We start from the raw sequence: 16,974 nt of genomic DNA on the forward strand, positions 1-16,974 counted from the left end.
ACGGGGGTCTCACCATGTTGGCCAGGCTGGTCTCGAACTCCTGACTTTAGGTAATCCGCCCACCTCAGCCTCCCAAAGTGCTGGGATTACAGGCGTGAGTCGCCATGCCCAGCCCTGGCTTCCGATTTGCACCTTTGGTTTGTGAGTGTGGCTAGGTGACACTGAAACACCCAGGTGCAGGTCAGATGATGCCATCACTGTGTGTGACTTCGACAAGCATCTGGAAGCAGTGAGACCCACCATCTGGACATAAGTTCTGATTTTTCTCTTATCCAGACAAACACTGGATGCAGTGCCTTTCCTGTATCCTCAAACCAAATGACTTAGAATGTGGCTGTGTTTTTTCCCAAATTCCCAACACAAGCCAAGGCTTTAACCATTCTTACTGTTTCCAGACACTGCTCTTTGTTATTCAGTATGGAAAATTTCAAAAGATACTAACAGATCTCATGTTTTTCACCCTCCTTCCCATGCCTGGACTTTCTCCTTTGGGTGTTGTGAACAGGGGCAGCTGTGTTCCAGGACATGGTTTTGCTTCACCACATCTTTATGACACCAGGGCAACTTTTCAAGTCTTTTTTTTTTTTTGTTACAGTCATAAAGTGCCAGCATTATTTCAGGCTCCAGTGGCTTTTTTTTTTTTTTTTCTCCTGAGACAGGGTCTCACTGGGACACCTAGACTGGAGAGCCATAGTGTGATCTCGGCTCACTGCAGCCTCGACTGTCTGGGCTCAAGTGATCCTCCCACCTCAGCCCCGTGAGTAGCTGAGACTGGAGGCGTGCACCACCATACCCGGCTAATTTTTGCATTTTTAGTAGAGACGGGGTCTCCCCATGTTGCCCTGGCTGGTCTCAAACTCCTGGGCTTAGGCAATCCACCTGCCTCAGCCTCCCAGAGTGTTGGGACTACAGGTGTAAACCACTGTATCTGGTCTTCTGGTAGTCTTTTAATAAATATTTTTAATTATTATTAAAAATATCAGGTTAAGACTGGGAGGGGTGGCTCATGTCTGTAATTCCAAGATTTTGGGAGGCGGAGGCAGGCAGATCACTTAAGGTCAGCAGTTTGAGACCAGCCTGGGCAACATGGTGAAACCCTGTCTCTACAAAAATACAAACATTAGCCAGGTGTGGGGATGCGTGCCTGTAGTCCCAGCTACTTGGGAGCCTGGGGTGGGAGGATCACTTGAGCCTGTGAAGTTGAGGCTGCAGTGAGCCAAGATCACACTACTGCACTCCAGCCTGGGCATCCCAGCAAGACCCTGTCTCAAGAAAAAAAAATTTATTTATACACACACACACAGACACACAGACACACAGACGCACACACTTAAATAACAATCTAAAAGTGAAACTCTATCTCAGATCACTGCTACACCTCCAGCTATATAAAAATGAATTCATTTGTTGTGTATGAATAAGAGATCACCATGAATTCCCTTGTGATGTATACTTCTTTTAAGTAAGCATGGAAAAAAATCTCCATTTTCAAAGATCATGTTCAGCATGATTGTAATTAATCACAACATCACTTTGATGTTGGGAGTGGGCAGCTATAATCTTCCCTCTGGAATATGCTTGAAAAGAACATGACACAACACAATTTTCCCAGGGAGTGACGCCAGCAGAGGGGATTACACTGACTTATCCAAGATGTCATGCGGGGAAGTGAGGAAGGGCAGGCTCATTTCCCAGTACACTGGGTGACGATATCAAGACTCTCTTGTGTCCCCGTTAGAGCATCAACTTGCTACAGGTTGTTTTGTATGTCTGGTCCGTCAGCAGGTGCCAAGTGCATTGTGCAGTCCCACGCTAGGCTGTGCCGCTCAGATTAAAGTGAGAAATAGGCCACTACCAAATGTGACTGGCATAATGAGATTTAAATATGCTATCATATTTATGCATGCCTTTAAACACACGTTTGGCTTTCAAATTTTGAGATTTTCTTTTTTCAAATGATTCACTACAATTTTTTCTTCTCTAAGCTTCTGAATCTGGGCAGCTTTAGATGAATTTTATTATTAGAACACCATGACAATTTTTTTGTAATTGATTGAAGGCTGCTTCTACAATCCAGCAGTGATAAAACCTAGGAATATTTACCAAATATTATAAGGCACAGATAAGCAACTGCTATCTATGTGTCTGTTTTTTAAAAAAATGAGCTACAAACAAGTAACTATAGAATAGTTGTGTCTTTCTTCTGCTTCCTTATATCTCTATCACAGTTTCCTGTGCTTGTTATATTCTGCTGTGTCCAGCCTGTCCCTTAATGCACTGTTTCACAGAAATGCTTTTCACGTTGCTGGTTTCTTATACGATTTTTCCATTTCTACTCCCTGCCTTTTTTACTTTTTAAACATATATATATATATATATACACACACACATATATATATATACACACACACATATATATATATATACACACACACATATATATATACACACACACATATATATATATATACACACACACACACACATATATATATATATGGCCAGGCGTGGTGGCTCACGCCTGTAATCCCAGCACTTTGGGAGGCCGAGGTGGGCAGATTACTTGAAGTCCCGAGGTCAAGACCAGCCTGGCCAACATGGTAAAAACCCATCTCTACTAAAAATACAAAAATTAGCCGGGCATGGTGGAGTGTGACTGTAGTCCTAGCTACTTGGTGGGCTGAGGTATGAGAATCGCTTGAATCCAGAAGACGGAGGTTGCAGTAAGCCAAGATCATGCCACTGCACTCCAGGGGTGACAAACAGAGACTCCATCTCAAAAAAAAAAGAAACAGGAAAACACACACACACACACACACACACACACGCACACACCACACACATATAATATAGACAGAGAGAATGATATCTCTATTATTTCCATTTAACCTGTTATTTCTAGTGTTAGGTTTATAGCAGTCAAACATTTGCAAGGATGTGCTGTTCACATAGCCCCTCTCGGGAAGATCTAGATGCAATGGCAATATGAATTTTAGAGAGAATTCATATTGTAAGGCTGGCTTTCCTCATTCTTTCATTTATTGGATAAATATTTGAGTGCCCACCATGTGACAGGCACATAGCTAAATTTAGGTCCACAACTTAAAAATGAACAGAATTTTCTGCTAGGAAATAATGCAACATTAAGAGAGGAGGCATCCTCTGTCTCAGGCAAGAGTGGAAGGGAAACGGGTGGCTCTTTGGGCTGATTCTCACTGTCTTGGTGGGCTCAGGTCTTTCTCTCCTCTTCCCTCTTTTCTATTTTGGCAGACTCCAGGCTCAGTCCTTAAACCAGATTTTCACATCATCACTTTCTCCCTAGAATTTCTCTCTTAGAATCCACAGAGGAATGAAATTAGCAGTCAGAGCTGGCACATCCAATCTTATCTTGAAAGTAAGAAACCCTCCCTTGTGATCTTGGCATTGTCTCTCTGAGAGCAATCAAACATATCAGCTGGAAATCTCCTTTCGGTGGGATGGCACAGGCCATTTTAAATAGTGTATTTTCTAAAACGTCTTGCTGAGGCATTGTGGCTCTGCCATTTAGAAAGAAAGTAACACCCATGTCTGTGTGCACTGGGCTCTTCCTTCCTCAAGTGAGGTATTTTCTTCATTTAGGATTAGGCAGAGAACCAGGGACTTCAGATTGGGTTTCCTCTCTTTCCCTCTCATCTTCATAAGTTCTTTTTATGTCTTGCAAAGCAGTATTACAAAGAAAAAAAGTGCACACTTACTTACAACTTGTCTCCAAGAACAGCAGGCAATATGTTATGTGGTCAGTTTCCGGACAAAGTATTTCCCACTCCTCCCTCTTTCCAGTGAAATTTTACTATCCAGCAAGCTCAACAGCCCTTTCCTGTCCATCTGGTGTGTGAGTAGAAGAGGCTATCTGGGTGTGGGTCAGGGAATATATAACCATGCCTTTTCTTTTCTTTTTTTTTTTTTTTGAGACAGAATCTTGCTCTGTCTCCCAGGCTGGAGTGCAGTGGCGCGATCTTGACTCACTGCAACCTCTGCCTCATGGGTTCAAGCGATCCTCCTGCCTCAGCCTCCTGAGAAGCTGAGATTACAGGCACCCGCCACCACGCCTGGCTGATTTTTGTATTTTTAGTAGAGACGGGGTTTCACCATGTTGCCCAGGCTGGTATTGAGCTCCTGACCTCAAGTGATCCGCCTACCTTGGCCTCCCAAAGTGCTGGGATTAAAGGCATGAGCCGTTGCGCCCAGCCTGTTTTCAAAGTACTTTCACATTATCTCATTTGATTCTTATAACAACTGTGTAAAACAGAGGTAGTATAGGGTAAATTTCATTTATCTGCAATATTGGGTGCTCTCTCTCTCTATATATATATGTCTTGTCTTGTTATGGTATTTAATGTATAATCTATATCATAATATAGATATCATGATACAGATAAGGAAACAGATTCAGAGATGTTCTGATTCTCCCATAAGGTTTACTATTAGCAAAAAGTAAAGCCTCATCTGGAACCCGTATTTTTTTGAACTCTAGTTAGGTGCTGTGTCTTTGGTATGCAGAGTGCGGGGCACAGCGGTCATCCATGTCTTTGTGTCTTTTGATGAAGTCCTGCATCTGAGAACAGGTGTGACGCTGTGTGCATGCGTGCACGTGACCCCTGATTCAGGACAGCTGAGCAAGGGAGGCCTGTGAACTAGCCTTGCGTTTGCAGTGGCCCAAGGCCCAGGGCCCTGGGAAGCAGCAGTGAGTAGAGGCAGCAAATGGGGATGCAGGTGGCAGCAGCGTCTGGGGCTCAGCAGAATGAAGAGCAGCAGCTGGAGTCCACTTTGGGAATGGACCATGGCCCTATGAAAGTGACCTGGAAGATATCTGGAGCTGGTTTTCATGGCCATTGCTTTACCTTCACTCCTGGTCTCCTTTTCTCTCTAGTGTCCTACTGCTTTTTCTTCTCAGCCCTCTCACGACCTGACCTCCCTCCAGCCTCCCCAGCTGCACCTGCCAGAACAGGCCCACGTGGGACTGGAACCATACTGAGTGTGGTGCTCATACTCAGTGTAGACACAGCGGGGTGAGCAGGAGACGCAGCCTTCCCTGAGGGACATCTGCACCAATCAGAGGGCTGCAGCTATCTCCTGCTCTCCGACATGTACGTACCCTGAGCTTGCGACCAAAGACGTTAACTTTTCCTTGGGCTTGCTCTTTTCGGAATCTCCATTCCACCAAGTTTTGGCCGTTCTCACCAGGCAGAGTCATGTTTCTTTTGGCGACAGTCGGATTAGCGGTGCCAGCCAGAACGTGTGGCTCTGTTTGGTAGTGTGAATCCAGGCCACTGGCGTAAATAATTCTAAGGGAGCCATCATAACCAATCTGGTAGCTGTTTCTTAACTGATCTAAAGAATGAGAAGCACAAAACATGAACTATTAGATATGGATTAAATATTTGGCCGGTTGTGCCCGTTTGATGGGATCTAAACTTCTGATTGAGAGAAGGGGAATGAGAAGAGTTGGATGAGTTGAAATAACTTTCACTTTCATTGTTCAGATTCCTCAACAGGAGTTGGGATAATGGCCATCTTTTCTTTCCTATCCTTTCTTCCCCCCTCACTATGAAAAATAACAGTCTATCCCAAGTCATACACTGGACCCAGTGCCTGTGGGGACAGGACTGGGGGTTTCTTGGTCACACCTGTGTTGGTGCTCAATTCAGTGTAGACATGTTTTCAAATAAAACAGATGATTGTGTAAAAAAAAAAAAAAAGAAAAAAAACAACTTTGATCCCTGGCATTTCATGCTGTCAGAGGTTTGGCTAAATATTAAAGGCAAACTTTAGGGGAATTTGAAGTCCTTCTCCAGTTTAATAGACTTCTTTCTCTCATTTGCCTGATGAAATGAGAGCTCGGCCTCCATGGGATGTGCACTAAATAAATATTTTGTAAAGAGGCACATATGTGGTCTCTCAGGGGGGTGATGTATACACCTCCAAGGTCTTGGAAGACTTTCTTCCCCTGCACCCAATCCCTGCATCTTCTGTCAAAGATCCTTTGAAAGGATTAATATCTATACCTTGAATACCAAAAATAGAAAGCTATGTTCCCTCTGAAATTGACTTCAATAAAGGAAGACATTTTATATTTTATACAAAAAAGCTCATATTGTAGACTACTGCCTCAGTTTAAAATTTTTAAATAATATAGGACCATTTGGGGAAGAAATGAATTCTAGAAATAGCAGTTTTAGATGGTTACAGAGATTACTTCATGGAACACGTAAAAAAAAAGAGTCAAAAAGTTGAATACAGATTTACTAAGTATTCTTAGAGTTGTGAACTCACAATTACAAATGTCATTGTAGACAGGATTTTTAAAATTTAGAAAGGAATATGGCAAGGAGGGTCCTTTATGGAGATATGGCATCCAGATGACTATAGATGGAATGAAAAAATGGACATTCCAGGCATTACATGAATGTGTAGTTGTAATTTGGTTTAAAATTTCCATGATATGCAGATTAAAATACTGCATCATATATGGATTCAAAAAGTGCTATGTCTCAAACTACTGTACTCAGATGGTGGTCAGAAGACCTGCTCTGGAAAACTCTTAGGGGATGCAAAAATCGTCTGAGGATGCACGTGAAGGGCTGGAATGAAGTTGTTTTAATACATGGGAATGGAAATAGACAGTATTCCAAGGTTGAGAGATTATTTTATATGCGGTTTTAAAATATGTCTATATAAGTAAATAAATATTACCTATACACTGTAGATTATGTCACCAATATTTCTAGACGTTTATATTTTCATCTTCCCTTTTCTGGTTCATCTTGGAAACTGGGTGTTGGCACATCCTACCTGGGTGCTGGTGGCACTTTAAAATGATTCGTTTAAAATGATGCTTTCATGTTTACCTTGAACCATGGTGTAGAAAGAATCGATCGAGGACAGATTTGAAGTGATGCTGACATCTTCTTCTCGACTAGATGACTCGATGTCCACTGTGATGGCCTTGTCCATGTCCCCGTGCAGGTTTGTGACCACTCCAGTTGGAAACGTGACGTTTGTCAGACGACCTTCACTGTCATAGCTAAATACAAGGGGCATTAACTCGGTGTTAAATAGGAAACTGCAGTTTCTTCTGACTTATAAATACAATGTGTAGCAATATTAGTTGCACACATTTGGAGGAGTATTTGTCTTTGTGAGTGAGCTATGCAGAGTGAGGACTTCAAACATGCTTTGAAGTAATCAAAAACCTGTTTAACATAGAAAAACCTCACCAGTGAGAACACGAGTAAACAGACCAGCTCTCCATCTCAACACGTGATTCTTTGAAGTGTGACCCAAATCCTCCTGCACATCTAATTTGCTGTTTCAATGGGAACGTGTTTGCTGATATTAAATTCCTTAGTACTCCTTCGTATTTTCTACAGAGTAGATTTAATTCACTGTTACATCGGTTCTTAAAGATTTACTAACTCACTCCCTCGGTGGCAGCACAGTACGGTATGTTTACGTACATGTATGTATTTGCGTATGTAAAAAATCCTTTTAGTATCTTCAGACATCCTCAACAAATTAATAAAGTAAGAACCATTTAAAGACTTTCTTTCTCAGTGATTGACATACTTCATAATGGTAAATTAGAGCTTGAATGCTGGCAGTGGTGACGATAACCCATCTCGTCTACAGTGATACTGCAAGAATGGGGGATATCTTGCATGACGATTTACTGTGTTCACTGAAATGAGATGCAATCTTTCCTGACATTTAATGATTATTTGTTTTTTATTACACGCTTACTCTTTTTAGCAGACAAATACAAGAGGAACTTATCATTTGAGTGTTAAAATACGTTTTAAAAGCTGTTCTATGCTCATAAATATGCATCACAGAAGCAACATTTGAGTGAAGAATTGAATTTTTGTGACTTTTATATTTGTGGCAGCACCAGAGAAAATTTCAAAAATGACAGTGTCGTCTGAAGAAAGAAAAAAAAAATGCAAAATTCTGGATGAGAAATTAGGGGTTTCCTTGGGACCACAATACACTAAAGGATTTCAGATTGATTCTAAGACTCCTTCACTCACTGAAGGTTCCCAGTGAGATGAGACCTGAATCAACATCCTACTTAAAATAAGCCCAGACACAGAACTAGCAGAGAAACAACACTGTTAGAGAAAGACAGGCTACCAGGGGAGTTTAAAGTGACAGGGGATCATAAGCATAGGTGAAAACGGCGCAACACAGGAGTGAGGAGTCAAAAAGGTACTTAGGTGATATTTTGGAATAAAAGGATAGAGAAGTGTTTTTTTTTTTCTTTCCCAATTTCACTTGTTTATGAAATAGGGAGTTTCTAGTGAAACATTCATTTTGAAAAATGTGATTGGTCATTAGGAGAAGATTCTAGGTGAAAAAGACAGAGAAGACTCCGCCAGGACAATGTTATAGTACAAAGAGGGAAGAAAGAGGAGGAAGGTGAGGGACGGAGGTCTGTTCAGTGCCAGGTGATGAACTGATCCTATTAATTCCGTGGGGACAGTATCGGTCAGATCATGGGTCTGACTGACGTGATCTGACAACCTGCCACGCTGCTCAGCCAGCGGCAGGAACGGGCACTCAGGAGGGAGAAGCCAGGGATGGAGACGCAGAGGAAGCAAATGCACCATTAAGTGCAATCATTGTTTAGACTCACAAAAGGCAGAGCTGAAGATGTCCTCCCCGCCAACCCAAAGGGCCCTAGCAAAGGAAGGCATAAATGAAAGAAATCCAACAGAGTTTATTGCTGTCATCAGTTTTTTGAAGAAATTACTGCTCTTGAAGCAACAAACATGCACTGGTTTATTTATAGAGCAAGCAGCGCAGAGTTACAGAATTATTGACAAAACCAGCCTAAAGTTCTGTCGTTACATTTGGTGTAAGTCTTGCAGCACATTACACATCTCATAGTACGATGTGAAGAACGTGCTACTGGGTTAAAAAAAAAAACCCTTTTGAATGCCTCTACACAGGAGAATTCTGTATTGCACTATTTTCCCCCATTTCGGAGATGGAAAATGAAAATATGAGGCGGTTAGCTGACTTGATCTGGCTCTCACTCTGTCTCTTGACTGGACCGTAACTGGAACTTTTGTGCAGCTGACCCCAGGCCCATTAGCCCTCCTGTAGATCACAGTGCCTGATTTAAAGCTGGGAACTCTGGCTGTATATAGATGGTACCGCCTGCAAGCAGCTTGCTGAGTCATTCTCCCCTGCCCTTTTGTGACCCTTTTGCTGGTTTGTATTTTCTAGCCTCATTCAGTCTGAAGCAGAGACTTCACCTTCCTCCTGTAGAAAGCATTTCTGCAACCTCTGACTTTTGCTATTTCGTTGACTTTGCCACACGTTCCGTTCCCTGCTGGGCAGGCATTCTGTATCACAGGACCCTGGGCACAGGGAGACACAGCCCAGGAAGCTGAGCGTTCAGACTCTCACCTATTAGCCTTTGGTTCTTTGGGAAATAAATATACAAGTAACCTTTGCAGGTAGTACAGTTAGAATGACAGAGAGTTAAGCTGGGATCTTAGTGGCCCAGCTTAACAGGTTAGCCCTGGAAGTTCTGAATTTGTGCCTTACAAGGAGTAGCTGAACCTAAGTGCAGACACTAACAGGGCTGAAGTGTTTGCACAAGGAAGGCTGCTCCGGTGTCAGGGTCCTCAGAGCTCCTATCTAACCTGGCACCCAACAGTTTCAGAACAGCCTTTCTGTGCAAGCTAAAGTATGAGGATATTGTGAAAACAGAGAAGTCTGGGTGAGCAGAGGTCATATACATGACAATTTAACTATTAAAAATGAGGGTCCTGTGAGGCTACCGTTCACCAGAGTGAGCAGAAGGGGAGATGTGTTCATGCTGGTTTAGCTGGGGAAGAGCTGCACCCAGGTGGGGACCAAGCCAGGCCCTAGAATAGACGTGGGATCAGGCAGTCGGCGGGGGCCCGGGTGGGGCTAGGAGGGCTGCGGAGGAAGGTGTCAGGGGGTGGAGGGGCCCGGCTGAGGCACAGTAGCCAGCACAGAGTCATACTGGAAGGGAGTCTTGGGTGGATCTCCTCACTGGAGAACATGAGGTGCTGAAGAAGGTTTAAAGAAAGCGAGGTTTTCATGAGGAACCTAAGGTGGGGGTGAGAGTGGCTCCCTGACTTGCCAATTTTACAAACCACGAAAAAAAATCAGGGATCAACACAGGGTTTTTAAATTAAAAACTACTACCTGTTACTCCCATCGTTTCATAAACAAGGCCATTTAAACATATCAAAGAGAGGCGGGACCTACCTTCAGGGTGAGTTCTTTCAAAAGAACGGTTTTTCTTTATTATTATTTTTTTTTGTGAGACAAGTCTGACTCTGTCGCCCAGGGTGGAATGCAGTGGCACTCGGCTTACTGCAACCTCTGCCTCTCGGGTCCAAGCAATCCTCCTCCCTCAGCCTCCCAAGTAGCTGGGATTACAGGCCCCCGCCACCACGCCCAGGTAATTTTGTATTTTTAGTAGATATGGGATTTCACCATATTGGTCAGGCTAGTCTCAAACTCCTGACCTCAGGTGATCCACCTGCCTTGGCCTCCCAAAGTGTTGCGATTATAGGAGTGAGCCACCACACCCGGCCAAAAGGACTGTTCTTTATTTACGTATAAATATATTTATTTTTTTTTGAGACAGAGTCTTGCGCTGTTGCCCAGGCTAGAGTGCAGTGGTGCGATCTTGGCTCGCTGCAACCTCCACCTCCAAGGTTTAAGTGATTCTCCCGCCTCAGCTTCCAGAGTAACTGGGATTACAGGTGCCCGCCACTGCGCTAAGTTTTTTTTTTTTTTTGTATTTTTAGTAGAGACGGGGTTTCACCATCTTGGCCAGGCTGGTCTCAAACTCCCTACCTCGTGATCTACCCGCCTCGGCCTCCCAAAGTGCTGGGATTACAGGCATGAGCCACCGCGCCCGGCCTAGGACTGTTCTTTAAAAGCAATGAATAAAGCTTTTCTGAAACATGCTCCACATCATTTTTTTTTCCTTTCAGTGTGGACGAGTAAAAACTTTTTCACAGATTAGCACCTATGTCAACAGAAATGAAAACAAGATGAAGGAAAGACATTAAAAAAGCGACCCGGGGACTCTGACTAAGGGAGTGAAAGAAAGTCAGTCTTCCAAGACGACTCGCAGGTACTCCCATAAGCATCAGGCTAACTCTTCTTTACCTCGACAAAGGAAAACCAGTGCACCAACGAATGGCCACCTAGCCTCTGGAACACTCTGACTCCAGGTCTTAAAAAGCCCTTTCCAACTACTAGATACGCCTCTGGGCAGATTCTCTGCTTATTTGCAACTGTGTGGCTCAATTGAATGTTGCTTGGCCTTAGTGGTGAACTAACCCTGCCCAGCTTGTAGATTTGAGAGGCAGTTTTCTTTTATTAGCTTTTTGCATGTACAACGCAATAGGCTCCAGGGAATGTGAATAGTACATCAACTTCATGCCCTCCATTGCATTCCTCTGGCCTTAGCCTCATGGTTTCAAATTCATAACACACAGCACATTCCCTCCTGCTCCTGCCTGGCCCCTCTTTACAAAGGACTCTCGCTGGAGAGGATAGACTTCCTCAGGCTCTCCGTGACCTGCCGCTCTTTCCCTGATGGGATGCCCTTAGCTGATGTTTATCTATTTGTTCGTCTTTAATTTGGATTGCATGTTTGCCTAGACTTGCTGTTTTACTTTTTGTGGTATATTTTTAAATCTCTTTTTAAAGTTTCCTAAGTAATGGGATTATCGACAAATGCCTCAGAGAATAGCAGCCTCAGTCATTCTCAGCTGAGAATGCTACATTCAACATGACATGAAATTTTCTCTCTCTCTGCCCCTTGCAGATGTGAAGCTCCTAACTTTTTCCTTTTCCTTGGTAATGTCTCTCAGATATTGATCTTTCTATTCCCAGAGCTGCCCTAGACTCTTAAAATGGGTCTATCTGCCTCTTCCCATATGCACTGATACCAAATCAATCTTTTGAAACACCATGATTATAATACCTTTCTACTTACACATCTTCAGGAGATGCTCAACGGAGAGTAAAATCAACTGATTTAGACTGTTACCAACCCAATACCAACAGCCTATTGATATTGCACATTTATTCACGTGGAAACCATTTGCAGTTCTCGAAAACTTTCTTTACAACTTGACAACGGGAGTATTTATCGTCTTCCCCATAAAATGGCTTCTTTAACCAAAGGTTATGTTTTTAAAATTATCTTCTGCTTTTGAGAAAATCTGTGTAAATGAGAGCACAGCTTTAGAGAAGTGCCTACGCCAGGGCAGAGAAGTCATCTAACTCTGGGGGCGGGCTCTCCTGTGGAGTGACGTGCTCTTTGTCCCTTCTGTGGATTGTTGATCCAGAATTCAGCCTGACCCTGAGTTGGCCTGACTCAAAGACGAGACCAGCCTGTGTCGTTACATATATACTGGCGGCAATGCCCTGCCCACACCTCTGTCATTTTCACTTAGGGAAGCCGGAATGAGAGTCAGTGAAATGTGACTGCTTTCTCTGGTCAAAACCAAGCCTGTTCTGGGCAGGCAAGACAGCAGCAGATGTTGGTTTGGGTTCATTCTGAAAGCCTCCAGATGGGATAAATGTTCAAGTTTCCTTATGAGTGGGCCTTCCTCGGGATCTTCCTCAGGGTCATCCCAGAACTAGCCTGCTTTCAGAGCTGGTTAGTGGGTTACGTGGGTTTGCTTTCAGACTCGGATCCCAGTAAGAACTCACATGAAGGACTTAATTAACCCATCTTTCTCCCAGTCTCACTATAATGTATATGTGTGTGATGTGTGTATATAGTATACGTAGTGTACGTGTGTGTGTATAATACACACCCCCCCCCACAAACACACACACACACTTTACACAGAGGGAGAATCTAATAGAGTTGCTTAGGTTCAAATTTCCTTCCACAGTTGAACAGCCAACAACAACAAAAACAAACAGTCCCTCCATCGCGTCAAAAACAGACAGTCCCTCCATCGCGTCAAAAACAGACAGTCCCTCCATCGCGTCAAAAACAGACAGTCCCTCCATCGCGTCAAAAACAGACAGTCCCTCCATCGCGTCAAAAACAGACAGTCCCTCCATCGCGTCAAAAACAGACAGTCCCTCCATCGCGTCAAAAACAGACAGTCCCTCCATCGCGTCAAAAACAGACAGTCCCTCCATCGCGTCAAAAACAGACAGTCCCTCCATCGCGTCAAAAACAGACAGTCCCTCCATCGCGTCAAAAACAGACAGTCCCTCCATCGCGTCAAAAACAGACAGTCCCTCCATCGCGTCAAAAAGACAGTCCCTCCATCGCGTCAAAAACAGACAGTCCCTCCATCGCGTCAAAAACAGACAGTCCCTCCATCGCGTCAAAAACAGACAGTCCCTCCATCGCGTCAAAAACAGACAGTCCCTCCATCGCGTCAAAAACAGACAGTCCCTCCATCGCGTCAAAAACAGACAGTCCCTCCATCGCGTCAAAAACAGACAGTCCCTCCATCGCGTCAAAAACAGACAGTCCCTCCATCGCGTCAAAAACAGACAGTCCCTCCATCGTGTCACCAGTTACCACAGTGCTTTTCCCACAACGCTAATTTGTAACAGCCTCTTATCTGTTGTTGAGGTAAAGTGGAACACAATGACTAACCCTGTCATGACTAAACATGTAGGCATAAATCACTCCTTGATCCTCCTTCCTGAGGAGGGACGTGTGCACAAACAGTGAACGTGGAACGCCGGGCTGATGCGGAATCTTCATGGCAATAATGTGATTTGCAACAGCAACATCAAAAGATTTTACATTTAAGTCTTCTGAGAAGGAACCTGCGGTTTATGTATTTTAACCATTATCTCGTAGACAAATCATAATCTGTAGCAAGGTAGTAAGAAATCCTCAAAAATCAGGTTCTGGATAGAAAATGCTTCTATCACCAAGGGAAGTAGAGCAGTCGCCTGCGCCACATCATGGCACCACCTGATTCTCTGCTGCCTGCTACCTACCTGTCATCAAAAATGGCAGAAAAAATGCGAAAGAAGAAAAAGACAGTATTATTTTACGTGAGTCTGGTCTCGGTGCTAAGGGGATCCTGATGAGAAAGGGGTGAGAATTGTATGGGGTGGGGGTGGGTAACCCCAATGTGCATTTCTTTGTTGCTGCTGCATTTAATTAGGAGGTCTGGCGGATGGGGCAAACTCTGACCCGTGCTTTGCTCCATAAAACCAGAAAGGGTAGTAGTCTGCAGTCAAGCTGCTATTCTTTTTTTTTTTTTTCAAACACCCCAGCTAACATGAGTTCAGAGGCATGTAGACAAGGGCAGAGCCTCCCCCACTCCTCTCTGGTCCAGCCCTTTTGAACACTGAGCATAGTGATAGATGGTCACAGAAATGACATTTTCTTCAAGGATCAAATTCAAAAATAGTGACCCAATGCCTCTTTCCTTTCATAGTCATTACCACATCATGGAGAACTGACAAAGTGGTAACGCTCAGTGCTGAAATTCGCAGGCCTTGAGACAAAGGCATCCAAGTCAGGGCATTCCAGAATTAGTTCCCGTAGGGATTCGAAGGATTCTGCGTGAGCCATCATTAAGAGAAGAATCATGTTTAAGCCAGTCTTTTTTTTTTTTCTTTTTTAAATTGTTTATTGAGTGAGGAAGGCTGACATGGGTAGGATATAGCCTATTTGTTTAGCAATCCGGTCTTGAAATGGAGACCTCCTAGACAGCTGATGGCAAGGAAAATTTTTGCTCCAAAGAATCTGTAAAGCAGAACTGTGCATGCCCTCATCCTCCTGGATTTATTCCACGGGTCTGGAAGTGCTCAGAGGAAAAACCCCTCCTTCTCTTTTGTTCTCCTTGTATCCTGATGCTTGTTCAGCCGTACATAGACCCACACCCTGGCAGTGAGCGAGGACACGGAGGGCTGTGGGAAGTTTCTAGTTAAGTGGGAAAGATTTTTAAAAAGTAGGTACCCATTTGGAAAGAAAATTCTATTTCTTTACTATAAATTGCTATTTCTACCACCAACATTAACACATAAGATACTAGTGTGACCGAAATGCAATATGCATAACTGTTTTAGCAGAGGGAACGTGGTTAACTTTTGTCAAGTGTTGTTTCTTTTGGAATACACCTTGACAGGGGCCTATGAGAAGGTGGAAAGAAATGGTAGAATCACATATTTTCTTTTGAATAGGAAGCGATTTTTAATTACTAAGGAGTCTTTTATGTTACAGGTGAGGATAAGAAAATCCAGAGAGGTGCTCTGACTCTCCCAGTCATGAAGTTAGGAGTAAGCAACACAATCGGGATGGGAACCCAGGTTTCTAGTTTCATCTCATGAGTGTCAATGACCTGGAAAACGGAGGTGAGTAAGGAGGAAGGGGAAGGAAAAAAAGGTCTAAGATGAGACAATATGGAGACTAAGATGTTACCTACTCACAAGCTTTAAGAGAGAAAATGAACATTGTGCAAAGTGCAAGAAGTAAGGGGAGGCAGAGGAATGACCACATTTGGGCAGTTAAGGAGCAAAACGGAGCAAAGAAAGATCAAATACAGAAAATGATGCAAAATACAAGGGAAGACACAGATTGGAAGATTTCAAAAAATGAGGGATAGAGCATCCAGTAGGAGAAAGTGGATCCTTGAGTATTAACACAGTTGTTGTCTTTTATTATGAAGCCACAGGAAACTCCAGTCTGTAAACTCACATATTTGCACCTTTTTTTTCCACTTGTAACCAGATCTTCTACTCTCCCTTTCAATATGATTTGATTCACACTCATAGCTTCGGCTCTCTCAATAGCTCTGGTGTCCACATATTTGGAACTGTCCTCTCCTAAGTTCCAATCAGACATTTTTTTTTTTTTTTTATCACATGCTAGACTGTGCTATGGTACTCTCAAAGTCATAATTTACAAATCTGAACTCATCTTTTGTTGATCAATGCACAATTCTTCCCTGTATCTCCATATCCACTAGTCACCTAAGTTGGGAAAACAACTTAGGATCATCCTCGATCCTCTTTCTCCCTTACCTCTTACATTCAGACAGCAAGTTACATTTCATTTCCTAATGACTGACTGACCTAAACTGTCTCCTAACTTTCCTTTCCTAACCTACTCTTCTACCTTAAATCTATCCTTACATTGTCACCAGATTGGCTGTGTTGCTGTCCCCGTTAAACTCCTTGAATAGAGATCCGCCTACCCTGGAGGGAAGATCCAACACAGTCCAACTCTTAGCGGTGCAAGTTCTGCTTGAGCAGAGGCACCATCTCCTTTCCTGGTTTCATCTCCCTCCTCCCCTAACACATTCGATGCTCCTGTCATTCCGAGCTGTGTGTTCTTTCCAAAGCCTGGCACGTTCTGCTCCTGGGTAAATGCTTTCCTCTGGCCTAGAAGTCTCTTTCTCTCTCTTCTGGGTAGCCTTTATTCACAACTTGCAACACTGATCTTAAAAATTACCTCCCTTGGTAAGTTTTTCTTGCCTCATCCTGTCCCCAATTCTCAATCGGATTTAGATGATCTTCCTCTGTACTTGCACGGCCTGTCCAACAACTATCTTAGCACTTACCCTTCTTATCACTGTTTACTTGTCTTTCTCTCCCAGTGGACTCTGAGCTCCCTGAAAGCAGGGAATGTGTCATCTAGCTCTGCATTCACCAGCACCTAAGGCCAGTACCTGGCACATAATAAATTCCTATTGAATGAATGAGCGCATGAGCGAATAAATGAAAACCAGGAAATTAGGGTCTAAATAGGAAATGCTTGATGATCAAAAAGCACAGAAAACTTCCCACTTATCAAAGCCTAAGAGTCTTGAAATAATTTAATAATTTGTCAATCTGTTTGCCTTTGCAATGTAGCATGGAAAAGACTTTCATTTTCTTTTAGGTGGCATAGCTGCTTTTGGAAACAGGGCCTCTCAGAGGCTCATGTTGCCTGGACCAGTT

At 43.4% G+C, this 16,974-nt stretch overlaps 1 protein-coding gene across 2 annotated transcripts in view; it reads right to left on the reverse strand.

Moving 5' to 3' along the window:
* Positions 1-16,974, reverse strand: part of TENM3 (teneurin transmembrane protein 3) — a 489,057-nt gene that overhangs the window by 14,624 nt on the left and 457,459 nt on the right. For both annotated transcript variants that reach the window (XM_030924209.1, XM_030924200.1), the window contains 2 exons: positions 6,888-7,063; positions 5,135-5,370 (listed from right to left, as the gene is read on the reverse strand). In XM_030924209.1, coding sequence (XP_030780069.1) covers positions 5,135-5,370; positions 6,888-7,063 — 412 coding nt within the window. The remainder of the gene's footprint in view (positions 1-5,134; positions 5,371-6,887; positions 7,064-16,974) is intronic.

This window comes from Rhinopithecus roxellana, chromosome 2, assembly GCF_007565055.1.
Source record: "Rhinopithecus roxellana isolate Shanxi Qingling chromosome 2, ASM756505v1, whole genome shotgun sequence".
Taxonomy (NCBI): Eukaryota; Metazoa; Chordata; class Mammalia; order Primates; family Cercopithecidae; genus Rhinopithecus; species Rhinopithecus roxellana.